General features: G+C 67.2%; 2 protein-coding genes across 7 annotated transcripts; one reads left to right on the plus strand and one right to left on the minus strand.

Annotated features, from left to right (window-relative positions):
* Positions 1-10,056, plus strand: FASTK (Fas activated serine/threonine kinase). Its single transcript, XM_059867601.1, has 10 exons — positions 1-137; positions 464-1,067; positions 3,232-3,702; positions 4,336-4,484; positions 4,685-4,901; positions 5,132-5,291; positions 6,224-6,315; positions 6,568-7,189; positions 7,497-7,611; positions 9,396-10,056. The coding sequence occupies exons 2-10, from the start codon at positions 509-511 to the stop codon at positions 9,480-9,482; spliced, it is 2,472 nt and encodes an 823-aa protein (XP_059723584.1). The 5' UTR covers positions 1-137; positions 464-508; the 3' UTR covers positions 9,483-10,056.
* SLC4A2 (solute carrier family 4 member 2) lies at positions 10,057-26,328 on the minus strand. 6 transcript variants are annotated; one of them, XM_059867478.1, is made up of 24 exons: positions 26,140-26,328; positions 25,433-25,487; positions 20,734-20,877; positions 17,762-17,930; positions 17,401-17,636; positions 17,127-17,239; positions 16,784-17,007; positions 15,915-16,051; positions 15,651-15,831; positions 15,431-15,566; positions 15,110-15,293; positions 14,917-15,031; positions 14,650-14,834; positions 14,061-14,274; positions 13,744-13,965; positions 13,412-13,560; positions 13,041-13,235; positions 12,718-12,960; positions 12,456-12,545; positions 12,055-12,221; positions 11,720-11,973; positions 11,284-11,453; positions 10,855-11,028; positions 10,057-10,718 (listed from the first exon to the last, which is right to left on the minus strand). In XM_059867478.1, exons 3-24 carry the CDS (start codon positions 20,791-20,793, stop codon positions 10,638-10,640), a joined length of 3,699 nt encoding a protein of 1,232 aa, XP_059723461.1. In that variant the 5' UTR covers positions 20,794-20,877; positions 25,433-25,487; positions 26,140-26,328; the 3' UTR covers positions 10,057-10,637. The 6 variants fall into 6 exon arrangements, with proteins under 6 accessions (XP_059723461.1, XP_059723061.1, XP_059723146.1 ...); XM_059867078.1 differs by having other exon boundaries at positions 17,127-17,251; positions 26,140-26,327; XM_059867163.1 differs by lacking the exon at positions 26,140-26,328 and adding an exon at positions 26,100-26,126 and having other exon boundaries at positions 17,127-17,251.
* Between the last annotated feature and the right edge of the window lie 49 nt (positions 26,329-26,377).

Raw genomic sequence — 26,377 nt, forward strand, 5'->3', positions numbered from 1 at the left:
GCCCCGCCCCGGAAGTGCCGCGCGCGGGGCGGGGCCGCAGGAAGATGGCGGCGGGGCTGCGTTCCCGGGCCGTGTCCGTGTCCCGGCGGCGCTGAGCGGCGGCGGTGGCGGCGGGAGCGAGCGGCCGCCAGCGCCATGTACGGCCGGGCCGGATGGGGGGGCAGGGAATCCCGCCGGGCGGACCGGGGCCGGCCCGGTGCCGGCCCGGTGCCGGTGGAGGTCGGGGTATGCCCGGGAGAGGGGCGGGCGCTGTGGGGCGGTGGACACCGGGCGGGCGGGAGGTCCCGGCACCACGGGGCCGGGCGCGACGCGGGCCTGGACACGGCGGCGGGCCCGGTGCCGGGGAGTCGCGGGGGCGGGGATCCCGGTGGGTGGGGGAGTGCCCGCGGCCGCCCGTGCCCCCCGCCGGCCCCGGCCGTCCCGCAAGTCCCCCCCGTCACGCCCCCGCCGCTCTGTCCCGCAGGGTCCTCCGGAGCCGCGGAGCCCCCCGCGCCGCGCCGCCCCCGCCATGCTGTGCCCGCTGCTGTGCCCATGGCTCCGCGCTCTGACCCGGGCGGGCCCGCGGGGCCCGGCTGCCCGTGAGCGCCGCGGTGCCGCGATGTTCCCCGCCTGCTGCTGCTCCGGCAAGGCCAGGCCGCGGCTGCTGCTGCCCCTGGACCCCTACGGCCATGGGCTGCTGCCCACCGTGCACCCGGACGGCGGCCGGGGCCGGGCCCACGGCAAGAGGAAGAGCTGGAACTTCATCCACGAGAAGATGAGCTACGACACCTTCTTCACCATGAAGCGGCTGATCGAGCGCTCTCGCAGCGTGGGCGAGGTGCTGCGCTGGGTCACGCAGAACCCGGGCAAGGTGTCGGCCAGTCACTACCCCATAGCGCTGCACAAGCTGGGACAGCTCCTGCAGCAGCAGCCGGGGCCGCCCGCGGGGGCCGGGGACAGCCGCGGGCCCGCGGGGCAGGTGCTGGAGCAGCCCGAGTTCCACGTGCTCTGCCAGGCCATCGTCAGCGGCTGCGCCAAGTTCGACAACTTCAGCATCGTCAACTGCCTGTACGCGGCGGCTGCGCTGGGTGAGCCTCCCCGGGGTCACGCAGGGTGGGGAGCACGGCACTGCCACGGGGCCAGCCCGGGATCCTGGGCATTGCTGCACTGCTGGGTTTGAGGCAGATGGAGCTGTGACCGCTGGGGGCTCTGGGCAGGGGATTCAGCTCAGCAGGGATGCTCTGCTCCTCCAGGGCAGGAGGGCTGAGTGTCCCCAGCTGACCAGGAGGTTGGTGCTGGGCAGCCCTGCTTGGCAAGATGTGTGTCAGCCACTCCTGGGCCATGTCTAGCTCCAGTTTGAGTTCCAAGCCCTGAAAACCAGGAAACACTTGAGCACCGATGGGGGTCACCATGGGTTTGGCTGCACTCTTGGAGGGCACAAGCCCCTTGGGTGTTGGTTTGTGCACGAGAGAGGGTTTGAGGTATTTGGATTCCTGTGCAGCTTCCTTGGGGTGCTGCTGGACTGGGGAGGCTGCATCCTGAGGGGCTGTGTCCCAGGGAAGGCTGCATCCCCGAGGCTCCTCCGTCTGTGGGCTGGTGTGACCCTGCAAGTTCTCCTGCTGCAAGATAGAGTCCACAGGGGATGGGGTCCGCATCCAAAGAGGAGTGGACAGCAGGGCAGGAGGGGGAATCTTCCCTTCTGTCCCACTCAGGTGAGGCTCTTCCTGCAGTGCTGCTTCCAGCTCTGAAGCCCAACAGCAGAAGGACATGGAGCAAGCCCAGAGGAGGCCACAGAGATGCTCTGAGAGCTGGAGAGGGACTTTGGGCAAGGATCTGGAGGGAAGGGGGAGGTTTCTCACAGCCAGAGGGCAGGGTTAGATGGGATATTGGGAAGGAATTCTTCCATGGGAGGGTTGGGAGGCCCTGGCACAAGTTGCTCAGAGAAGCTGTTGCTGCCCCATCCCTAGAAGTGTTCAAGGCCAGGCTGGACAGGGCTTGGAGCAGCCTGGTCTAGTGGAAGGTGTCCCTGGTCACGGGCAGGAGGTTGTAACTGGATGATCTTTAAGGTCCCTTCCAACCCAAACAATTCCAGGATTCCACGATCTGGCGGGTGCCTGCCCTCCTGCCCGTGGCTCCCCCCATCCCGTTCTTGTTCCCGTTTCCCGCAGCCTTGCCGGGCCAGGGCTCTGTGGTTGAGGCAGTAACTCGAGCCCCTGCCTGGCTGGGGGGGCCAGGCCGTCCCGGGCTGGCGGCGCCGCGTGTTTGTTGACACTGAGCCGGGGCTGCCTGCCCTCACCAGGCTCCCCATGCTGGGCCCCCCACGGCTCTGCTGTACCCCCACTTTGTTCTGGCCCCTTGTCCCTCATTAACACAAACTCCAGCTTTCTTTTGAGGCCTTTTCATGGAACAAAGCAGCTGCTCAGACCAATTCTGCTCATTCCCCCAGCTGAGTTCTGATTAACGATAACCCGCAGTGACTGGCCCTGCACTGCTCTGTGCCTGCCCAAATCCTGGGGTGATGTGGAACTCCAGGCCCCCCAGTGCTCTTTGCCTCTGCTGAGGAGATCCCTCCTGACAGCCAAGGCACTGAGCCTGTACCCAGGCCTGGATAACACGTCCTGAGCTGCAGGGAAATGTTTCCCTGGGAGCCAGGTCGCACAAGCTAAAGCAGAGCTGGGAAACAGGAGAAGGTCAAAAAAGCCAAAGGATTAGTCCCTGCCGGAACAAACAGGGTTTAGTTTCGTCACATGGGATGGCACGGTTGTTTTCCAACCACATCTTTTTTTTATTAAGTTTTTGAGGTGAGTTTTTTGAGTGCCCAGAGTCCCTGGAAGTGCTCCATGCCAGGTTGAAGCAACCTGGTCTAGTGGATGTGTCCCTGCCCATGGCAGAGGTGTGGAACTGGATGGGATTTATGGTTCCTTCCAACCCAAAGCAGTCTGAGAATTTGGGATTCTATGAATTACTTGTCTTTGAGATGTTTGAGACTTAGGAAATGAACCTTGCTCCTGCGGGTGAGCTGCAGTGTTCCCATTCCAGTGGGATGGGTGGGAATGACCCACAGCTCCCCGCAGCGTTTCCCATGGTGCGGATGCTCTGATGTCCTGCCGGTGCTTTGCCTTCCCGTCCCTTCCCCTTCTCGGTTTGGGCACTGACCCAGCACATCCATCCAGTCACGGCAGTGGCCTCCTGCCCAAGCTCTGAGGCGGCTGTGCTGTGGATCTGAGCCGTGCCTGCGCCTGTCCCCCACAGGGCTGCCCGGGGAGTCCCCGCTCGTGCGGGTGCTGGAGGACGAGTCCCGCAGCCGCCTGGGCCGCTTCAACCAGAAGGACGTGTCGATGGTGTTCAGCAGCGTGATGCGCCTGCACCCCTCCAGCCCGCACCCACTGGTCGAGTCGTGCCTCAGCAGCCTGGAGCGGCACCTGGAGAAGGAGCGGCACCCCCAGACCCTGTTCCTGCTGCTCTCCTACTACCGGCTGCGGGCGCAGGCGCTGCAGGGCCACGCGGCCTCCGACCAGCAGCTCATCAACAACCGCAAGATCCTGCGCCTGGTGCGGCACACGCTGGGCCAGGTGAGCGCCATGAGGGAGCACGAGCTGGCGCTGCTGGACGAGATGCTGGCCCTGTGTGCCCAGGAGGCCAACAACAAGGCCCTGGAGGCCATCTTCAGCTCCCAGCTCTTCTACGAGAACCGGCAGGAGCGCTTCATTCGCAGCATGGCAGGTGAGGGCTGCCTGGGGGCGTCCAGCGTTGCCACCCGCATTGGGGGTGCAGGCCTCTGGTCAGGCAGGGGACGTGGAGGCCTCTGACCGAGGCCTCCATGAGCATCTGAGGTTGGGGGCAGCCTCTCAGATGCTTTCCCTGTCCCTGGACGTGTTTGGGTGGTGCAGCCTCAGCTGGGGCCCTGCTGAACCCCAGAAGTGGAGCAGAAGGAGCTCTGTGTCATGGCCACCCTTGTCACTGACAGCCCAGCCCTTTGGCAGGCTGGGAGCCCCCCATTCCTCTAGGGCCTGGGAGGGGCCAGGAGCCCCCCATTCCTTCAGGGGCTGTTTTCCCACAGTGCCTCCGGGCTGGGCACAGTGGAGTTTGGTGGGGTTTTGTAGAAGGCCCCACCTGTGCACATTCCAGCTGTGCTCCATCTGTGCCTTCTGGCTGTGTATGACAGGAATCTGTCTCAGCCTCTCACCTGAGCCGTGCCTGAGGGTTTTAGGAGCTGCCTGGTTTTTGAGGTTTTTGGGACTGGCCCTCCTGTCCAGTCCTGTTCTCCCACCTGCCTGGGCTGTGGTGGCTGCAGAGGACCTGGGCTGGGGACAGAGCTGGCCCCTGTGACAGCCTCCGTGCTGTGTTGGCTCGCAGAGTGGCTGCCCCGGAAGGCAGAGAACCTGACCCCCTACACCATGGCCCTCATCGCCAAGTACGTGGCACGGCACCGGCTGCGTGAGCCGCGGCTGCTTGACACCATCGCCAACTTCCTGCTGAAGCGCGGCGAGCAGCTCGACAGCAAGGTGAGCTCTCCCCTCTGTCTGTGGGCACACTTGGGCAGAGGAGCCACGGCCCTTCTCCATCACGAAGGGACATTCCAGGGGACCAGGGGCTGTGCCCCTGTCCCGGCGGGTTCTGAGCATCCGTCTTTTCATGGCACTGGGCAGGTGGCCCTGACCTGTCCCTTGTCCCAGCCTGAGCTCACACGCCTCTCTTGCCACAGGTGATCCAGAAGTTGGTGTTTCCCTTCAGCCGGATGAACTACCGCCCCTCCAACCATGGCGAGCTCTTCCCCAAGCTGGAGACCATCTTGGAGCAGAAGGCCGGCAGCTCCCCACTGGCCACCGTCAACATCCTCATGTCCATGTTCCAGCTCAGCCACTTCCCACAGAGTGTCCTGCACCAGGTCTTCTCCCCAGGCTTCATCACCAATGTCATGAGTACGTGGGGCTGTTGCCAGGGTGCTCCCAGCTGGCAGAGCCTCAGCTGGGCAGGGGCAGTGCCCGCAGCAGGGCTGGGCAGGGGTGCCCGTGGCAGCGGGCTCCATGCGTGCCGCCCCGCAGGCAGCCCCTACGCTGCCAGGGTGTTCCCAGCTGGGCGGGGGCAGTGCCCGCAGCAGGGCTGGGCAGGGGTGCCCGTGGCAGCGGGCTCCATGCGTGCCGCCCCGCAGGCAGCCCCTACGCGCTGATCGTGCGCCGGTACCTGTCGCTGCTGGACGCGGCCGTGGAGCTGGAGTTCCGCGAGTACAGCGGCCCCCGCCTGGACCCGCGCTACCGCGTCCTCATGTTCGAGCACGCCCTGACCGCCGACGAGGCCAACAGAAAGTACAGGTGAGGGGGCGAGGGGGAGCACCTCTGCTGTGCCTTGCTGTGGGGGACAGGGGCCTGTCACCTGTTCTGGCAGGATCCCACAGGGTGCCAGGATGAAGGCCCCTATGGCAGCTCCAAAGCCTGTGGGGTGGCGCTCTAGAATCACAGAATTATTTAGAATTGCAGAATTGTTTGGGTTGGGAAAGCCTCAGAGACCTCAGTGGAGAAGAGGTGATATTCATATGAGGACAGCTGGTTTGGAAGGACCTCCAAGTCCAGCCAGAGATACCAATAGCGGGGGGCAGAAGCTGGGTGCAGAGACTCCCTTCCCAAGGCATTCTCTCTGTGCCACGCCAGCCTCACTACGCCCCAAGCATTTCGGGGGATACCACCTGCTGGAAGCAGGACGTACAGGAGGTCAGGAGACTGGCATACAGGTGAAGGCTTTCAGATTGACAATGAGAGAGCAAAAAATTAGATGACGGAAATGCATCCTGCACATCCCATTTCCCCAGGAGGACCTGGGCAGAGGAGGAGGAAGGGTGCTTGCATGAAGGGACTGCATATCTGGATGAAGATGTCATAACAATGCTGGGTCACCTAGCCCGTGAGCCCACCTATCCCCCAGCACTGCTAAGGCCATCACTGACCTGTCCCCAAGTGCCACATCCATGTGGCTCAGAGATGGACACTCCCCCCATGCCCTGGGCAGTGGTGCCAGGGCTGGGCAGCCCTTTTGGGGGCTTTTGGTGTCCCAGTATTGTGAGGAGCTTTTCCTGCAAAAGGAACTGGAGCCCATCCCCTCTTGACTCCCAATAGCAGAGCTCAAAACTCCAGGCCTGTGCATCCCACTCCTGGGGGTTCCCATCTCCATGTCGATGTACTCAGCACCAACAGTGCTCGGGGGACATGCCAGCCCCTGCAGTGCCCCCCTGATTGTCCCCTCCTTGCAGCTACAAGGGGCTGGTGGCCGAGGCTCTGCGACAGCTGGTGGGGGAGGAATGCTACCGGCAGGACGAGGTGCTGCCGCCTGGGTACTGCACAGGTAATCCCCTAGGCTGTGGGCTGCCAGGTGGCATTGGGAGGCTGGGGGTGGGAGGTCATGTGGGGCAGAATGAGCTCTGGCTGCTTTGTCACTGCCTTCCCTGTTACACTGCCTTTGGGACAAAGTTCCCTGAGCCCTCCCACTGCAGAAGGGGGGTTCCCCTGTGTCTCTGCTGGTTTGGAGTCCCAGCTGGGGCACAGAGTTCCCGAGCTGTGTCCCATCAGTAGCTGATCCCTGTTCTCTCTCCCACAGACTTCCTGCTGTGGATCAACCGCTCAGGCACAGTGCTGCCTCTCTCACGTGTTCCAGCAGCTTCCAGGGCACCCCCAGCCACATCCCCCATCACCATGTCCCTGCGGTCCAGTGTCCTCGCCCTCACCTCAGATTTGCAGGACTTTGCCCCGTTTGCTGCAGAGACGCCCAGCAGCCCCCCAGGCCCCCGGGAGAGCGGCCGGGCTGGGCGGTTCCTGCCGGCGCTCTGCCCGGCCCCAGGGGGGCCCTGCTTCCAGCCCCCCTCGGACTATTACTGCGGGCTGAGCAAGGAGCCGTCCCTGGCCAGCCCGGGCAGCTCCACGCTCAGCAGCCCCTCCGAGTGCCTCTCGGCGCCGCCGCCCGGCACCCCCGACTGCTCCCCCCGCACCTCCACCGCCTCGCTCTTCCAGTTCCCCATCGGCAAAATCCTGGAGGAGGAGGAGGAGGCTGCCGGCTGCCCTGGCCAAGAGCACGGCTGCTTCCAGGGGGAGCAGGCCCAGGAGCAGCCTGAGGAGCGGAGCCCCCCAGCCAGCGAGGACGCCGGCCCCCCGCCCTCGCCGTGCCGGCCCAGCCCCAAGCGGGGCCCGGGCGAAGGGCAGCAGGGAGCCGAGGAGATCCAGAGGTACGCGCAGGGCCACGTCCTGGGTGTGTCCCCGGTCCCTTCCAGCAGGACAGCCACTCTGGCACTGCCCTGGCTCCTGCTCGCTAAGACACTCAGCCCTGGCCCCTTCCTGCCCGGAGCCATGGGGCACCCACAGACCCATGTCCCCACTGTGCTGGGTGCTGCATAGAGCTGTCCCTGCCACCAGCAGGGTCTGGGCTCAGCTGGGTGCTGCTCTTCAGCTGCCACGGTGCTGCGGAGCAGGGTCCATGGGCGGTGTGGTACTGTGGGTGGGGTGATGCTGCACTCCCTGCTGTCCCCTGTGCAGGGTGGTGCTGTCGGTCAATGACAAGTGGCACTACTGCCAGAACTCCGACATCCTGGTGGGCTCCCGGGCCATGCGGGACCGGCACCTGCGGCTGTTGGGATACTGTCTGGTGCAGGTAAGGGGGGCTGCCCCCGCCTCCTCGGGGCCAGGGGACACGGGGTGATTGGCTCAGAGCTGGCATCCCCCTGGAAGGATGGGCCCGGACCTGGCATCCCCAGTGTAAACACTCCTGTCCCTGTGAGAGGAAGCAGGGATGACTCATCCTCATGTCTCCTTGCCCTCCCCCACCCCATGCAGGACTTTTTCCATGCAGCTGGTGGGTGACACCAGCCCTGATGGAAAGCAGAGACAAGGGACAGTCTGTCCTGTGAGCTAAGACCCAACCTGAGTGAGGGGAAGGGGAGGGTGTTCAGCCCAGGCTGGCAGACACAGCCACAGGGGCAGCATTGGGTGTGGGGCCTCAGGGTGGAATCAGGTGGAGGGAACACACATGGGCCCGCGTGTGGTGACCTGTGATCCCATGTGCCAAGGGGGCATGTGGGAGGGTGGTTCACCTTCTGTGCCAGAGTGCTGCCTGCCCTGTTCCAGCCCCAGCTGTTCCCTGCCAAGTGCTGGGACTGGGAGAGCCCTCAGGTGTGCAGCTCCTTTGGCAAACACCAGGTGTTGGTTTAGGATGTGCAGCTCCCACATGCTTCTCTGTGGGTGGTTTTAGCCTGAGGATGAGTCTTTGTGAGGAAAATGGCACTGGAAGTCAGCCCTCTGTCCTGTTCACTCTTGCACTGCAGAGAGGACCAGGATTGCAGCAGTGCCTCCACGGTGCCATCCCACAGCCATTCCCAAACAGTTTCAGGCTGTGCCAGCTGCAGCTCCCTCATCCTAGAGCTCAGCAGCCCAGAGCCTCGTGTTTGTGCAGAGCTCCAGAGTCCTGTGACTGATGAGGAATCACCTGGGAGCTGCCCAGCAGTGTAGCTGGGCTGGGAGCAGGGCCAGCTCTCCCTTGAGCTGGTGTATGGGCTGGGCTGGGCTGGCCAGGGCTGTCTGTGTCACTCCTGCAGAAGGCAGAGCAGAGACCCATCTGAAGGGACCTTAAAGCCCATCCAGTGCCAGCCCCTGCCATGGGCAGGAGCACCTTCAGTTATCCCAGGCTGCTCCAAGCCCCAATGTCCAACCTGGTCTGGGACACTTCCAGGGGCAGACACAGCTTCTCTGGGCACCCTGTGCCAGGGTGTCCTCACCCTCCCAGCCAGGAATTCCTTCCCAATATCCCCTCCAGCCCTGCTCTCTGGCAGTGGGAAGCCATTCCCCATTGTTTTGTCCCTCCAGGCTCTTGACCCAAGTCCCTCTCCAACTTCTTGGAGCCCCTTTAGGCACTGGAGGGAGCTCTAAAGGGTGTCCCCAGAGCTGCCTTTTTCCAGGTGAACACCCCAAGCTCTCACCTGTGGGTTGAGGGCCTTGGAACCTTTGTTCCTCCCCTGTGCTGCCAGTGGCTGGAGCATGGGTCCCAATGACCCTCAGTCCTGCTCTGTGAGTGCTGCTGGTGCTCTCAGGGCTGTTGAACCCACAGGGTTTGCAGCCTCCCCAGTCCCCTGTCACCTTTCATGGAGAGTGCTGGCAGGGGCTCGAGGGTGGGGTGAGGCTTGAGGTTCCTCCCTCTGTGTACCTGCAGCACCTGTCCAGGGCTGAGCTCAGGCTGGATGAGCCTGGAGCTGGGCACTGTCTGCACTTCCCGTGCCATTGTCCACACTTGTGTCCGTGCCCTCCTCCTCCAGGGAGGGATCTGTGTCCTGGTTCTTCCTCCCACCACCACAGAAGGCTGAGTGGGGCGGGGGGCTGGAGGTACTGGGGATATGTGTGGGGCCATGCTGTCACCACTCTAACATAGTCCCTGTCCCCTCACAGCTGCCCTACACGGAGCTGGAGAAGGTGAGTGGCATCGAGGAAGCCAAGCACTACCTGCGGCAGAAGCTGAGGGAGCTGCGCTTCTGAGGGACGGATCCGGGGGGTGTGGGGGGCCAGGTGGGTGCTGCCAGCCCCTTCCCCTGTGCAGGGGGATATGGAGCTGCCCCCCATCCCGGGGGGTCAGGGGGATATGGAGATGTTCCCCATCTTGGGGAGCCAGGCTGTGGGGCCAGGCTGTGGGCACTGCTCCTGCTGTGGGGCGGGGGGAGTGTGAGATTATTTATTGCCGTTATGGGGGGCCAGGGTGTGACTTGGGGGTGCCGGGGGGTGGGGGGAGTTACTGGGGCAGGTCCCTCATGGCCCCCCTGCCCGGCTCTGCCACTTCAGCCTGGTCTATTGCTGCTCTTGGGCCTGGCCTGGGCACTGGGGGCTGTCCCTGTGTCCCCAGCACGGCTGCTGGGCTCTGGGGGCTGTCCCTGTGTCCCCAGCACGGCTGCTGGGCCGGGCGCTGGGCCTGGCCCCTCCGGGGGCCCGGGGGGCTGCAGTGGATCGTGTGCAGGGCCGGGAGCGGGTGTGCACATGGGGCTGTTCCCAGGGCCTGGGTCTGGAGGAGGGGGGTGTCAGGGAAGGGGGAACTTTCCAATAAAACTGGTGAAAAGTGTGCAAAGTCCGGTCTCTTTATTAGTTGAAGGCAGTGGGGGGCCCCAGCCCAGTAGCCCCCCAGGGACTGCTCGGAGCAGGCCACCCTCGGCAGGGGGGTCCCCCAGAGCGCTGTGCTCGGAATAAAGCTGTTTATTGCCTTTGAATTGCCTGTTCCATAAACCCCGGGGGCTTCGGCCGACGCCTGAGGGTGGGGCGGGAGCCGAGGGGCTGCTGAGGGGCCAGGGGGCCCTGTCTCGGGGAGCCCTGTCCCGGGAGGGCCCTGTCCCGGGGAGGGCCCTGTCCCGGCGGGGGGATTCCTGTCCCGGGGATTCCTGGCCCGGGGAGCCCTGTCCCGGGGGTTCTGTCCCGGGAGGGCCCTGTCCCGGGAGGGCCCTCTCCCGGGGGGTTCTGTCCCGGGGCACGGGCAGCAGGGGTCCGAGGGGCTGAGCCTGGGGCCGGCGTCTCTTTGGCAGTGCCCCCGAGGGCCTGGGGGGCGCAGGGCCCCGTCCCGCGGGCACGGCCCCACAGCCGCTGCCCCGGCCCCGCACGGGGCTCCGGCCGCGCCCGGCGCCCACCGCCAGCCGTGAGCCGCCGGCGCCCTCACACCGGCATCGGCATCTCGTTGTACTCGTCCACACCTTCCCGCTCGTCCAGGATGGGCTCGGCCTCGGCTGCGTCCAGCTGCGGGACACGGCGGCTGAGGGGTGGCCAGGGCCCCCCGGTAGCCCCCAGGAGCCCACCGCCCACCGGAGCCCACTGCTCCCCGCCCCCCGGGGCCCCCCGCCTCCCCGTGGGGACAAGAGACGCCGCCACTTACACACTTCATTTCCCGGTCGGTGAAGATGCGGCTGAGTAGGCACATGCGGAGCGGCACCGTGAGGATGAGGATGAAGGGGAAGGCGAGGGAGGCCACAGTGGACATGACAGCCCAGAGCACGGCCAGGCAGGCCAGCTGCAGCCCGGTGAACAGGTGCATGCGCAGCGTGCGCACCTGGGCACAGAGGGGTGTCAGAGCTGGGGCACTGTATTCCCCCCCCCCCACTGCGGGCACAGCTTTGCCGGGGCACCCACACCCCCAGACACGGCCCCCCGAGTCCCCACTCTGTCCTCCTGTGCTCCCTAAACCAGGCTCTGCCACAGCCTGTCCTGCAGACACTGCAGTGCTCCCACGCAAGGGTACCCCAGCCTGGCTGCTGTCCCAGACAAGGGTCCTGCCCCAAGGATCCTGCCCAGGCCCCCTCCCCACCTTTTTGACATAGGTGACATCAGGGTGGTGCTTGGGGGGCATCAGCAGCAGCTGCAGGCGCTCGTAGAACTGGATGCCGTTGAGGGAGGTGACGCCCATGTAGAGGAAGATGCCGAAGAGCACGGCCAGTGGGATCTGCCGCAGCAGGTCCCCGATGACGATGGACAGCCCTGGGCCAGAGCAGTGTCAGCCTGGGGAGGGGGCTCAGCACAGCCCTCCAGCCCCACCTCCCCCTGCCCACTTAACCCGCTCCCACGGGGAGGGTCCCACATCCCTGTGTCCACTGGGGACAGGATGGCCACACCAATTTGGCCGGGGCTCAGGATGCCCCATCTCCATTCCCCACGCTGCCCCCTCCCCACTAGAGCCCCCCACAGCTCCCCAGGCCCCCTGTCCACTGCACTGCAGTCCCCCCAGGACCCGAGGCCGGACCTACCGACCAGCACGGCCACCAGCAGCCCAGTGACCCGCTGCTCCTTAACCTCCTGGATCTTGGGCTTGTCCCCAGGGGCCACGGCCTTGCTCATGACGGTGAGGGCGTTGGCGTGGGTGACGGAGCGCACGGTGGCTGCGGCGAGCCAGGGCAGCCCAAAGAGCGCGAAGAAGCCGCCCATGGCCACGATGAGCAGGAGGTCGAGGTGGAACCCGGAGCCCTTCTGCAGCATCCGCTCCTTCTTGCTAATGATCAGCCTGGAACCAGGGCAGACAGTTGGCACAGCAAGGGCTCCCCCTGCCCCACCAATGCCCCCTGCCCGCCCCCAGTGCACTCACGTGGTGATCTGCGTCTCCATGAAGATGAGGATGAAGACGAGGATGGCGGGGAGGCCGCTGGCCACCATCATCCACACGGGGAAGGCACTCTGCACACCCAAGGGATTGATCACCCAACCCCGCTTGTCTGGGGCTGTCACCGAGAACCCACTGGGCACACTCAGCTTCTGCAGGGGGAGGGGGAGACAAATGCTGAGAGAGCACTGGCTGTGCCCCATAGAGTGAGGGGACCCCCAGGAGCCAGACTCAGAGGTCAGATGCTGGCACCGAGCAGGTGCAGCCCTGCTGGGAGCAGATGGAGCTGCTGACCCGCAGTCAGGACAGTGGGATGGGCAACAGGTGTCCCTAGGAGGGTGTGGGGTTAGGCGTGCTGCCCAGGCAGTGGATGGGTGGCTGCTCACCTGTGTGTAGGTGTCCTGGATGCTGTAGTCCACCAGCACCATCACCAGGATGGCGATGGGCACCCCAAAGTCCCCAATGAGCCTCCGGATCTGGGGGAACACCAGTGCCAGCCTGGCCACAGCCCTCCTGGTTCACCCCAGGCCCCCTGGGCTCGTCCCAGCCCCCCTGGTCTCACCCCAGCCCCATGGCCCCCAGGCTCAGCCCAGCCCCACGGACCCCGTGCTCAGCCCAGCCCCCTGCCCCACGGCTGTCCCCACGCACCCGTCCGGGGAAGAAGCGGCTGTTCTTGAACTTGCGCAGGAAGAAGGCGATGAAGAAGGTGCCAGCCATGAGCACGAGTGAGAGCAGCGCCGTGTTGGGCTGCCCCGTGACCTTGGTGACACCGCGGGCAGTCGGGCTGGTGGCCAGGGCTGTGGTGTTGGCCACGGCCGCAGTGCCGTTGCCCCAGGCCTCAGCCGAGCTGTTGGCGCTCAGGCAGCCGTGCAGTGGGTGCTCTTGGAAGATCTGGAGCAGGAGGATAGGATGTTCAGCCCCATCCTGCCTGGCCCTGCCCCAGCCCCCCCCGGCTCACCCCCACAGCTCACCTTGGCCAGCTTGGAAAAGGTCTCATAGATGAAGATGAGGGAGATGAGAAAGGCAAAGATCTCCTGGGTGAAGCGGGAGACAAAACGCACCAGGAAGCTGCCCTCAAAGGCCACCATGACCAGCACGATGAGGATGAGCCAAAAGCCGATCCAGACACGCCCCACCAGGTACTCCAGCTCGTTGGACGTGCAGAACTGCCCAGCCGTGCAGACAGATGGACAGACAGGTGTCAGGATAGCCACAGGGCTGGACAGAGCCCTGGGCAGTAGGGCAGAGCCCTGGCAGGAGGACGGTGGGGATATCTGCCCCAGGCAGTGGGGCTGGGGTGGGGGTGTCTCCCCAGCCCCCAGGGCAGACCCCAGCAGCTCACCGTGAAGAAGGCTTCCTCAAAGACGAGCAGTGGCCCCGAGAAGCCGATGACAAGCAAGGGCTGAGCACCCAGCAGGCAGAAGAGGACACCCTGCAGCGACGTGGAGATGATCAGCTCCGACACCCCGATCAGGTCCTGCGTCTTCTCCCCTGCGGCAGCACAGGCTCAGGCACACCATCAGGATGGGCCCTCGGTCACGGCCCTGCCCGGCAGCACACACAGCAGGCAGCACCAGCACCGCTGCAGCCCCCCGCAGCTGCAGCACACCCGCACTCACCCAGCAGCCCCCCGCAGCTGCACCACTCCTGCAGCTGCAGCACACCCGCACTCACCCAGCAGCCCCCCGAAGGTGATGGCGGGCGACAGCGCAGCGAAGTAGATGAAGATGACGGCAGCAATGCACTGGGGGTCCAGCGCGTCACGGAAGTCGCTCAGGTAGTGGGGGTACCTCCGCCGCACGTCCCGGATCAGCCCCCCGAAGGGGCGGCCCGTGCGCCTCAGGGGGTCGTCGTCCTCCTCGGCCTCGTCCTCCACCACCTTCAGCTTCAGCAGAGCTGGGGGCAAGAGGATGCACAGACAGACAGACAGTGAGACCCCAACAGCTGGCACACCCCAAACCCTGCCCTGGCCCAACCCCTGGCCCTGGCACCTTTCTCCTCAGGGGACTTGGGCTCCAGCAGCAGCCTCCGCTCCTGCTCCATCCTCTTCTTCAGCATCTCGCGCTGGAAGTGGGCGACGCTGCGCAGCAGCTCCTCGCCCTGCACCTCGGAGGGCGGCAGCACCACGCTGCAGTCCAGGAACTCATTGATGGCATTCAGAAGGTCGTGACGGTCGTCAGCCAGGTAGGCAGCCTCGTGGAATTGCTGGGGGGCCATGGCAGGGTCAGTGCCCACACCACAGCTCTGTGGCTCCTGAACCCGGTACCACGCAGCCCTGAGCCCACAGCCTCAACATGGCCCTGGTCCTGGCACGGCCCTGAGCCCCCAACCCTGGCAGAGCCATGGCCCCCACCCCAACACGGCAAGGCTAACTGGCATCCTGGCAGGCCCCAAGCTCCCTAGCCCCAACAGGACTCCAAGCCCTCATCCTGGCATACTTCTGAGACCCCAGCATTGGCATAATCTGAGCCCTCCATCCCATCCCATCTGAGTCCTGAACTGCCTGCCCCATTACAGCCCCAAACCCCCAGTCCAGTGGTGTCTCAAGACCATAGTCCCAGCATGACCCTGAACAGGGACCTTGTCGGACATGAGGGTGGAGATGGAGCGCCCAATCTCATGATAGTCCATGTGGGTGCTGCTGGGGCCCAGCAGCACGAAGAGGAACCGCACAGGGACGGGCACCTCCAGCACCGCGTCCAGCTCCACGGCCTCCTGCAGCCGCACAAAGGCCATGGTGGGCTGGTCCAGGAACTCCACACAGCCTGGGGGGCACAAGGGGCACAGGGGTCACCAGGGTGCCTGGCAAGCGGTGCCCACACCCCTGGCCTGCCCACCGCTCCATACCCACGAGCACCACTGTGGCCTCAGCGTTGTCCGGGATCTTCTCCAGCAGCTTCAGCTCGTGTTTCGACTTGGAGCGAGTGATGCCGGCCGGGGGTGTGGGAGTGAGGACCTCCCTCTGTGGTGACAGAGTGGGGGACAGGAGTCAGGGCCCTTCCCCATGGCACGGGCAGGGCTGGGGGGCTGCGTCACCCACCTCCCGCTCCACGTCAATGCGTGTATCGTGCTCTCCGGCGTGGCCAGCGATGAGGGGCTCGGTGACGGCCGGCTCGCTGCCCTCAGCCACGTGGTTGGTGCTGTGGTGGTGCATGAGCAGGGAGCCCAGGCTGCCCGCCGAGATGTTCCGTGGGAAGGAGAACTCCTTCTCGTCGCTTGGGTGGCTGCAGGACAGGGCCAGGGCTGTCCGTGGTGGCCCAGTTGCACAGCCATTGCCAGGATCCCAGGGACAGCATCAGCCCCACAGCTCAGGGAGCACAGCCCAGGGACAAGGGGCTGTGTCCATGCCCCTCATGCACACCTGTGCTTGAGCAGCAGTGCCCGCAGCACGTTGGCACGGTCCTCAGCCCGGATCTGGTCCGTGATGACCATCTGCTCCACCACCTGGTGAGCCACCCCCGGCAGCGTCTTTTGGTCCAGGTCCAGGAGCACGGCCCCTGGACAACAGAGTGGGTGCTGAGGCCAGCAGGGACAGGACCCCACTTCACCATAGTCCCACAGGGTGGTCCCCTCCTCCCTACCGTGGGCCAGGGTCTTGCGGAGCTCCAGGAGGCTGCGGAAAGAGAGGGAGGCCACGTGTGGCTTGCCCCAGCGGTCTGTCTCCTCCTCCACGTCCTCCTCAAACTTGATCCAGCGCGCCGTCTCCTTCCACTGCAGCTCCTGGTTCTTGTCCACCACCAGCTCGTTCAGCTCCACAAACACCTGCAGCACAGCTGGGTCAGTGCCGGCACCCCAGGGCCCGTCCCTGCCCGTGCCCTGCCCGTGCCCTGCCCAGGACCCCGCACCTCGTGGGGCTGCCGGTCCTGCTTGCGCTGCCGCGTGCTGGGCTCCTTGTGGTCCTTGCTGACGTGCACCACCTGTGCCTTGGCGCTCTTCCTCACCAGGTGCCGGCGCACGCCCGGCACGTCCTCGAAGCGGTGACCTGAGGGGGTCAGCGATGGGGGGTGTCCAGTCTGCATCTCAGAGCCCAGCACAGGGGACACTGAGCCCTCAGATGTGGGGCCCTGCATCTCAGAGCCCAGCACAGGGGACACTGAGCCCTGGCATGGGCAGCCGTGGAGCTGTGGGATGTATCCTGCCTGGGATAGCTCAGGGCAGAGCCATCATCCCACTGCTGGGGGCAAGCGCTGCAGCTTTGGGGGCTCACTCGGTCACCGCCAGCAATGCCACCAATCGAGGTGGCTCCTGGCACTGGGGTCACCTGCTCCCTATGTTCCAAGGCCCACCCATGGCCACTGGCACATGGGCTCTGCCCTGGCTGTGCTCCCCTGGGAGCTCCACAGCAAAAGCATCATCCGCCACCCTGAGAGTCCTGCGCTGTGAATCCCTGGGGCTGCTGAGTGCCCAGGGGAGCAACCACCACTGCTACTGCTGTCACTGGCTCCAGCTGCCCCGGGCCCAGCTCCTGGCCACATTCCAAAGGGACTCGGCCCAGCACCCACACCAGGGATGGGTCCCCTGTGGCTGTGCCTCGCACTGGGAGCAGGGTCAGTGCCTGCGCCCAGCCCAGCTTGGCTGCAGCCACAAGGCAACCTGGCACTACCAGCCCCACCATCCCAAACCCACCAAACCCAGCCCCGCGCCACTGTCCCGGCCCACTCGCTCGACACAGAGTGGCCACCAGGGCAGCCCCAGGGGCACAGCCCCCACTCACTCTTCATGTAGTCCAAGTCAGCCGAGGCCAGCGTCTGTGCCTCCGACTCGTCCGTCGGCATCTTCTGGTAGCGGTCCTGCTCTGCAGCCGTCATGCTGCCGATGCAGCGCCGCTCGTGCAGGTTGTAGCTGCGGTGCCCCGGCTGCGACTTTGGCGCAGGGCGGCCCGGGGACCCGGCCTCGGCAGCTGCGCCCTCCCCCAGAGCCCCCTGCTCTGCATCAGGGCTGCAAGGCAGGAGCCCAGCTCAGTGCTGAGCCCTGCTCTGCACCCCAGTCCTACCACGGGGCAGCCAGAGGATGCTGCCTGCTCCCCAAGAGCCCCGCTATGGCTCAAACCAGCTCACCTGCTGGCCGGGGCTTCCTTCGGGGCCGTGCCCCCTCGGGGCTCAGGGGAGGAGCTGGGCAGTGTCGCGGGGGCCGCTGGCTCCTCTGCCTGCCGGTCGGTCGCCTCATCCTCCTGCAAGAAGAACTGGGGGGGCAGCGGGTGAGCCGGCTGCTGGGGAGTCGTGTCTCCCCGGCCATGGCAGCACCTGCCTCAGCTCTGCTGGTGCCCAGCTGTGCCCAGGCACGCTGAGCCAGGGGGGCTCAGCGCTGCCCCCACCCCAGCCCTGCCCTCACCTGCACTGCCTCGGCCGGCCCGGGCTGCCGCAGCTCCTCCGCCGACCGCTCAGTCTCCGTGTCGCACGCGTCATCCTCATCCTCCTCAGCCTCCTCGATGGTGGGGGTCTCTCCGGGGACAGAAGCACGCCGGGCCTTCTTTTTGCCCTTTTTCGAGATCCCCTTCTTGCGGCGGGCGTCAGAGGGCAGGTGCGTGGAGAGCGGGTGGTGGATGTGGTGGGACGACTGGCGGTGGTCTGGGGGGGATCGGGAGTTGGTGCTGTGTTCCCTTCCCATTTCCTGCCAGCTCCCCACTCCCTGCTTGCCCCCTGTCCCCTCCCTGCCCGTTCCCTGCTCCGTGCCCGCCCTTGGCCCCGCTCACACTCGAAGTCTTCCTCGCCGTAGCTGCGCCCGGCCTCCTCGGCGTTGCGGGGGTGAGCGTCGTTCAGGATCTCCTCGAAGCGCTCCACGCCCAGGGCCTTGTTCAGGTCCTTCTCCTCCTCCTCCTCCCCGAAGGCAGGTGAGCCGGCGCCCAGCGCCTCCTGCTCGGGCTGTGGGCCGGCAGCAGGGATGAGCGGGCACACGGCAGCGCTGGCACCGCCACCCGCCGCGCCAGCGACCCCAGCGCGCCCCGGCCACGCAGCCCCGCGAGATGGCTGCCCTGGACGGGGCTGGGCACCCCTGCATCATTCGCACCGCACGCACCCCCGCGCTGTGAGCTGGTGTCACCTCCACGTGCCACAGCAGCCCAGCTCCAGGCCCTGGGCTGTGCCTCGGGTATCCCCTGCCCTGCTCTCCTGTGCATGGGACCCAGCACCCCCAGTGCGGTGTCCCTGGACAGCCCCAGCACCCCCAATGCTGTGTCCCTGGACAGCCCCAGTACCCCCAGTGCGGTGTCCCTGGACAGCCCCAGCACCCCCAGTGCGGTGTCCCTGGACAGCCCCAGCACCCCCAGTGCGGTGTCCCTGGACAATCCCAGTACCCCCAGTGCTGTGTCCCGGGACAGTCCCAGCACCCCCAGTGCTGTGTCCCTGGACAGTCCCAGCACCCCCAGTGCGGTGTCCCTGGACAGCCCCAGCACCCCCAATGCTGTGTCCCTGGACAGCCCCAGTACCCCCAGTGCTGTGTCCCTGGACAGCCCCAGCACCCCAGTGCTGTGTCCCGGGACAGCCCCAGCACCCCCAGTGCGGTGTCCCGGGACAGTCCCAGCACCCCCAGTGTGGTGTCCCTGGACAACCCCAGCAGGCCCAGCGCAGTGCCCCGGGGCCGTCCCCCCCCCCCCCCCCCCCAGTGTGGTGCCCCGTTGCCCCCCCCCCGCCGAGTGCTGTCCCAGCCCCTGACCCGCAGAGTCCCCGGCTCTGTGCCCCCCGCCCCGGGCTGCCGCTGCCCCAGCCGGGGGGTGCCGGGGGCAAGGGTGGGCTCGGGGGGAGGGGCTGCGGGGGCAGGGGGCGGGGCTGGGTGCGGGAGGGGATGTGGGGCTGGGGGCGCAGAGGGATGTGGAGGGTGCGGGGGGGGGTTGTGGGGGTAACGCGAGACCGGGGCTTGAGGGGACACAGGGGATACGGAGCTGGGGTGGATGCGGAGGATGCGGGGCTGGCGGTTGCAGGGGCTTGCTGGGAGAGTGCGGGAGGGACTGCGGGGGCTGCGGGGGGCGCTTCCCCGGCCGGTCCTACCTGAGTCATGGCGGAGCCGCTCCCTCCGCAGCTCCCGCAGCGCTTTATCGGAGCGGCGGGACCGGCCGGGGATGGGGCCGGGGGGTGGGGGGAGAGCGAGGGGGGGGTCGGGGGAGGGAACCGGGGGGGCGGCGGCTCCGTCCCGGCCTTGCCAAATATTGACGGAGCCGCCTCGCGCCCGTCTCAAGGTGACGGAGAACGCAGAGGGCACCGGCGGCACCGCGGCACCGGCGGCGGCCCCGGAGCGACCGCCCCCCCCCTTCCCCGGAATGCACCGACTCTCCCCGGGATGCACCGGGCCCCACAGGATGCAGCGGCCCCACTCGGGATGCGCCGATCCCCCCGCCAACTCCGGCCCCTCGGGACGCACCAACAGCCGGGACGCACCAGCCCCTCCCGCCGAGCCCCGGCCCCCCGAACCACCGGCTCCCCGGGCCCAGCTCGGATTGCACCTGGAGGGCAGCGACCCCACGGCCAAGCTCCCATCCCCCGGGGCTGCACGGACCCCCGGTAAATCCCCCCCAGCCTTGCACCCCTCAGCCCCTGCGGGGGCTGCACAGCCGAGCCCCCCACCACGGCCCTACATAGTGATCCCAGGACCCCCGGAGTGGGGGATCAAGCACCCCAGGCACCAGGGTCTGCCTGCACGGACACCCCCGGGCAGCCGGGGGGGAGCTCCCAGGACCCCAAGTGGGCACCCCAGAAGCACTTGCGGGTGCAGGGCTGTGCCATGGCCACCCCACATGAACCCCAGCCCAAGTATCCGGTTTGGGCACAGGTGCCCCATACCCGTCCCCACTGCACGGTGAGCCCTGGGCCCCCCAGGGGGAGTTACCCGGAGGGTGATGCAGGGGGTGACCCAGGTGATGGCCCATGCCACCCCATCACACCCTGGCACACAGGGGCTGCCACGTGATGGCAGCGGTGGCATCAGACCACATCCTGCACCTGCATCCCCCATTCCTGCCACATTCCTCCCACCATCCCGTGCCCCCTTTGATCCCCCAGACCCCCGAGCCCCTTTGGCCATGGCCCCATGTCCCCAAACCTGCCGGGCTCCGTCCTGCACCCCAGCAGCACCCACCCCACCTTTGTCGGGCACCTGGCATTACCGTGGCACAGGTGGGCACGGTGCCCTGGTTTGGCAGCGCAGAGAGAACCCCCAGAGCCCCCCTAGGCCGCAGCTTACCCAGGAGGAACTCCATTAGGATGGGGCCAGTCCCATCCCCGGTCACGTGTGGGCAGCAGGGCTCGCCAACAGCACCGGGCGGCCGCGGCGTGACACGGGGCTCAATCATTAACTCGGCCGGGAACCGTCGCCAGAGCAGCGCTGGCACTGCGGGCACCGCCACGGCCGTGCCACCGGCGGCGCTGGCACCGTGCCGGCCCCAAGGGCGCCCTCCACCCTGGCACAGCTGGCCTGGCCTGCCCCGGGGGCTGAACAATGGGGCAGGTGCCGCACAGCACTGCCAGCACCCCACAGCCCTGCCCCACACCTCAGCGAGGGGCTGGGGTAGGTGCAATGGGCACTGCCAGCACCCCAGAGCCCCGCAGTCGGGCATCCTCCCGGTGCACCACGGCGGCAGGGGCTGTGCCATGACACCCGTCACCCCTCCAGGCACCGTCAGAGGCTGCAGCCTCTCACCCCCCCAGGCTAGGCCCACCCCGCTGTGGCACTTACGCTCTGGAAGGCCGAGGAGACAATGTGGTGGAGCTCGGAAGACACCTGGGAATGGGTCATGGCGCTGGCACGGCCCCCTGCACGGCCGGCTTAGCCCTTTTCCTTCTCGCGGGGGCTCAGGGGACGCTCTCGGGGCAGCATAACCTGGGGGCACACAGGGCGATCAGGGGGTGCCCCCGAGCCGTGCCGCAGGCGGGGGCCGGGGCTGCCCCTCCTCGGGCTGCGCTGGCTCCGGGCTGGTTTGTCTTGGCCACCGGCTGGAATGGGAGAGCTGCGGCCAAGACAAACGCCGGGAGGGGAGCGGAGTCGGGGCAGCGGGACCCCGGGCAGGCACCCAACCCTGCGGGGGTGCAGGCAGGGTGCCAGACTCGGGGGGCACAGCAGCTCCCGACCCTCCCGAAAGCCCACACCCCTCTCCCATTTCCCCAGCCCGACCTAGCTTCCACCCACGTTTGCCCCTTGGCAGCTCCCCGGGCCCCGCGCTGACCCCTCTGTCACCAGCGTGCCGGGTTTATTGCCACGGGAGGTGGCCCACGTGACGGGGGGGACCGAGGAGGGTGGTGACGGATGACTGCGTCTCACATGGGTGGCATCACCGTCCTCGTCACCGTCACCGCTGGGGTGCCAGCACGGTGGCCGTGGTGAGGCTCGAGGAGTTGCGCCTCAGTGAATCCGGAGGCTGCGGCTCCGAGCCTCACCACAGCCCTGAATCCCACCTATTCCCAAAATACGGTGCTACCCTGCTCCGGCTTCTCCCTAATCCCCACTCCCGTCCGGGGCCGGAGCCAGCACATCCACATTCCAGCAGGCAGATTATCCGCCCTGCCACGCCGCTCTCCTGGGGCGCCCGCCAAGCCGCCGCCAGCATTCAACCCCCCCCAAATTCAGGATGGGACCCTCCCACGGGGGGAACGCGGGGCTGGGCCACCACCTCGCTGGGTGCACAGGACGGTGTCGCCGCTGTGGGCACTAAGCAGCTTTTTGGGCTTAATCTCGTGGGCAGCTCGGGATTAGTTTGGGAACACACTGGGATTGTTCTCGGGAGCGTCGTGCTTTCACCAAAACACCCAAAAAGGTGGTCCTGGCCCCCAGGTGCCACAACAGGGACCCGGCGGGATGGTGACACTGGGGACATGTGGCTCCTGGGAGCCAGGGGCATGACCCCGCTGGAAAGGATGACGGACCGCTGGGGGGGCATAGGGGACACTTCTGCTTTCCATTGCAGTCGCTGAGTCACGGACGAGTGGTGGCCGGGAACGGCTCAGGGCTCGTGCCAGCCCTGTGGAAAGGGGCCAGAACAAGCCTTGATTGGTGCCCTGTGGCCAACCCCACTCCCAGGACGCTCTGGCACCCTGGGATGGGGAGACGGGTCCAGAGCAGACACCCCAGGACAGTCCCACCGTCACCACACGGCTGCAGCGCCGCCACCTCGCCCTCCTGCCGGGCAGAAGGGTCAGGACACACACCCGAGGCCATGGCGGCGACAGGACCGTGCCGGTGGCGGTGCTGGCGCTGCCACCAGCCGCGCCCCGCGCGCGGCCCCGCAGCACAATGGCCTCTTGTGCGAGGCCGGGCCGCCCCGATAAGCGGGGCAGGACCGCGCTCCCGGGCGGCTGCCAGCCCTGGCCGCGCTGGGAATGACCTGTCGCTGCCACGGGCGCTCAGCGCCGCTGCCACGGCCACTCCCGCGCCGCCGGAGTCACATTCCTGGGACCGGCCCTGGCCTGCCTGAGCTGCTGAGGCGATTAGAGGGCTCGGCCCTGGCCCCACACTGCCTTGGGGCTGCCCCAGAGGGCCCAGAGCTCCTGGACCCAGCCTGTGCCGGGACCCACCTCTGGCACCGCCAGCACCGGGCTGAGCACAGTGGGAAGTGGGACAAGGGTGCTGGCATTCACAGCGGGATATACGTGCCCACACCTGGACAATGATGTCCTGGACAGCCTGTCCACACCGGGACAACCACATCTGTACTGGGACAATCACATCCTGGGCAGCCACAACAGGACATCCTGGACAATCACAGCCAGGACAACCACGTCCACACTGAGGCACCCACGTCCTGGGAAGCCATGTCACACTCCACACCAGGACAACCACGTCCATAGCACAGAGCCAAGACCCCATGAGAAGAGACAAGACTGGGGGTGGGGGACCCCCAGGGCAGCAAGTGTCCTCCTGCCCACTCTGCCATGCCAGTGCCCCACTGGCAGTAGCACCATGACTCCTGCCAGAACATCCCCTGCCACCACCGTGACACCTGGCAGATCCCTGACATGGGCTCAGTGCACACACATGTGCCACCCATGCTTGTGCCCACATTGGCATCAAGGCTGATGGTGACGCCCATAGCTCGTTCCCCAGCCTTAGTGGTGACACCAGCTGTCCCCTTGGTGACAAGGAACAGCACACCGTGTCTGCTTGGCCTCTCTGCTGGCAGCACCCTCCAGCACAGCATGTGCCAGGAAGGAGGAATGGCTGGGGCAAGGCCAGCACAGCTCAGGCTGTGCCCATTGCCTGGGCAGATATGTCCACGGAACAGGGAAGTCAGGAGACCCCCAGTTCCCTGAACCCCAAAATGAAGGAGCCCTAGTGGGTGCCCCAGCACTCTGCCCACCCCCAAAGATGGGAGGACCCCAGCTCCCTGCAGCCCCTTGCTCCCTGCCCCATCTCACCTGGCTGCTCCGGGAAACCCCTGGGTGTCATTGGCACCCAGTGTACCCCCAGATGCCACCCAGCAGAAGCACTTGGGAGCCTGCAGCCCCTCATCACACGGGACAGAGCCAGGCCAGACACCACTGGCTCGCACCCGGCAGAACTTCACATGCTGAAACTTCAGAAACCAACACCAAAAATGTTCACCTCCCCCCTGCCCACACCCCTGTCCAGGACCTCAAAATCACCGGATCTGGAGATGAGTCACAGCTCTGCACCCACATGGTGCCACTACCGCGGTCATTGCCACTGTCACCGATATGCCAGGACACCCTCCACCACCCCTCTGCCGCCACAGAGAGGCCAGGACCCCCCCCACGCAGCACCAGACCTGCAAGAACCTCCTGCCACTGTCCCTATCCCAGCCGCAGGAGAGGACAGGCACAGCTGCCCCCACAGTCCTGTGGGGACCCGCACCAGCACTGACAGCTTGGTCCCTGCAGGATGGGATCGTGGAGGGGTGCTCCGGCCACAGGGACAGCCTCTCTGTCACCTGCGGCAGGGCTGGACGCCGCCCATCCACCCTCGGCTGTCGGAGTCCACCGGGGAGGTGTCGCTCCCGCTGTGCCACCCCCGGTCCCCGCACAGGCTCGACCCCACTCACCCCATCACCCGCCGAGCCGCTCTGCCAAGGCTCCAGCAGCTCCCCCGGCCGGGGTCCTGCCCGGCGGGAAGGACCGGGACCCCCGGCCCGGCGGGGGCGACGCCGGTCCGGAGCAGGAGAGCGGGCAGCGGCGCCGTGCCCGGGGCTGCCGAGCGCTGCCCGCAGTTTTATACCGGCTCCGGAGGAAAACAACCCGCGGGAACTGCGGCGGGAGCGCGAGCCTTTGTTCCGTGGAGCAGCCCGGATCCAAACAGTGAAGCGCTGCCAAGTCCTCCGCCGTGGCTCCCTTGGCGACCTCACTCCCGCCCCAGGCGTCTTTGGGGACACGGGAGACACGACCCCCTCGGTAAGGGCAGGGTCCCCCCTCGGGGAGGGCTGCGCCCGCCCACCCCCTTGGCCTGACGCCCCTGGAATGCCCCAGCGCGGCGCCCTCGGGCAGCCAGCCCGGCCCTGCGGCCGCCCCGTCCCGTCTAATGACAGGCTGTGATGTGGGGGCTGAAACGGGGACAGCGCGGGGACACGGCTCCCACGGTCCCCTCCCTTCCGCCGGCTGGGACGGCGCTCTCAGGCAGGGTGGCACCCGGGTCACCCTCAGCCCTGCCCGGGGCACAGGAGGTGTCCCAGGCCGTCCTTTGGACCCTTCCGGCAGCCCCATCTCCTGCAGCGTCGCCGCCCGCCCAGCACAGGTGACAAAGCAGGTACAGAGCTCCCCGAGCCCCGGCAGCGGAAGGGCTGCCGGCGGGGAGGCGCAGGCGCCGGTGCCAGCGGATCGTTAGAACGATCAAATCCCGGTTTTTTGGCAACCGCTTGAAGTGGTGCAGCGACCCCGAAGGGCTCGACAGCAGGTTCCAGCTGGAGCCCCCTCCGTGCGGGGACGGGGCAGGCACGGAGCCCTTCCCGCGGCACTGGGAGCTGCCAACAAAATTCCACTGCGGAGCGATCCCAAATCCTGACACCGTACCGAAGAGCAAAAGGGTCTCTGCAGCTGGCGAGAGGCAGCCACAGGCAACGCAGCCCCCAAAACCTTCTCCCAGCCCAAACCTGCTGCCCCCTCCCTGGGGAGCGCTCCGGGGCGGCGGGAGCCCACGCTCCGTGGGAGAGCCCCGGGCTGGAGCCGTGCCCGGCGTTGCTCAACCCCGGATGGTTTCGCAAGGGGCAGTGCCCCGGCACCCGACGGCTCTCAGCGGGCACCGGGCGGCTCCCCGGGCCCCTCGGAGCCTCCGTTCCGGGGAGCAGGACGGTGGAGGGTGGCCGGATGACCCCAGAGCCCTTCCTGGCCCTGAGGACCCCTCGGAGCGCTGCGCTCGCGGGGAGCGGGTGGGTGCGGGGTGCTCCGGACATGTGACAGGGACACAGAGCGGGTCCCCAGCCCGCGTCACTCACCTGCCGAGGGCTGCCGGGCTCAGGCGCCGCGGGGCAAGCGCATGGAGCGGCCTCGCTGCAAGAGAGGGACGAGGATGGGTGAGGGGTCCTGGCTCCCGCTGCCCCCGGGATCCAGCGTCACCCCGAGAGCGGGGCCGGAGTCCCCCGGGACCGCCCCGCACGGAGCTCCGGGGCGGCGGGGAGGGGCCGGGGTTCAGCGCCCCGGGCAGCATCGCTGCCGGCCGGGGGGATGGTGCCGGGGTGTCCGGGAGGGGTCCCGGGGTGCCGGGGATGCCCGGGCTGGGTATCGCTCCACCTGCAGCCGAAGGAGCCAAGGCACCCGGAGCATGTGCCGGGAGAGCCCGAGTCCCGGGACACGGCACAGCCGCCCTGAACCCCCGCAGCGCGGCAGGGGCCCCGGGAGGAACCGGGGGAAGCAGAGCCGCGGCCGCGCCGGGACCTGGGGTTGCCCGGGCGGGGCAGGACGGGACCGGGACCGGGAGCGGGACCGGAGCTGCCGCGGGCGGGGCGGGAGAGGAGGTAGTGGAGGGGGCTCGGTGAGAGCAGCGTGCGGGGAGCGGGGACGGCACCGACTGGGACGGGCGGCACCGGGAGGGTAGGGGCACTGGGACGGGACCGGGACCGGGACCGGGACCGGACCAGCCGTGCTGCGCCCCGCCAGCCTCACCGCCTCCGTTCACGATCCCGCTGCCGGTGCCGCTGCTTACCGAACAGTCCAGCCGCGCCGGGCGGGTCTGCTCGTCCCCGCGGGGAGGAACGGCGGGAGCGCGCCGGGGCGGGGCGGCACCGGGCGGGTCCGCACCGCTTCCGGCACCGACCCAGCGGATGCGGTCACCGTCCCCGCAAGGGATCCCCGTAGGACGCCCGCGCAGTGGCGCTGTCCGGGAGAGGGCGGGGGAGGGGACCGGGGGTTCGGCGGGGACGCGGCGGGCGGAGCCGGGGATC

This window comes from Haemorhous mexicanus, chromosome 1 (genome assembly GCF_027477595.1).
Source record: "Haemorhous mexicanus isolate bHaeMex1 chromosome 1, bHaeMex1.pri, whole genome shotgun sequence".
NCBI lineage: Eukaryota > Metazoa > Chordata > Aves > Passeriformes > Fringillidae > Haemorhous > Haemorhous mexicanus.

Bases quoted from the DNA above. Each gene is read 5' to 3' on its own strand.
- FASTK (XM_059867601.1), top strand. From the start codon at position 509: ATGCTGTGCCCGCTGCTGTGCCCATGGCTCCGCGCTCTGACCCGGGCG. The intron at 5,292-6,223 runs GTGAGGGGGCGA...CCCTCCTTGCAG, and splicing joins GAGGCCAACAGAAAGTACAG to CTACAAGGGGCTGGTGGCCG. The intron at 6,316-6,567 runs GTAATCCCCTAG...TCTCTCCCACAG, and splicing joins GCCGCCTGGGTACTGCACAG to ACTTCCTGCTGTGGATCAAC.
- SLC4A2 (XM_059867239.1), bottom strand. From the start codon at position 20,793: ATGACCCATTCCCAGGTGTCTTCCGAGCTCCACCACATTGTCTCCTCG. The intron at 15,294-15,430 runs GTGTGCATGAGG...CCTGTCCTGCAG, and splicing joins GCACTGCTGCTCAAGCACAG to CCACCCAAGCGACGAGAAGG. The intron at 13,966-14,060 runs GTGCCAGGGCCA...TCTTGCCCCCAG, and splicing joins CAAGTCCCCTGAGGAGAAAG to CTCTGCTGAAGCTGAAGGTG.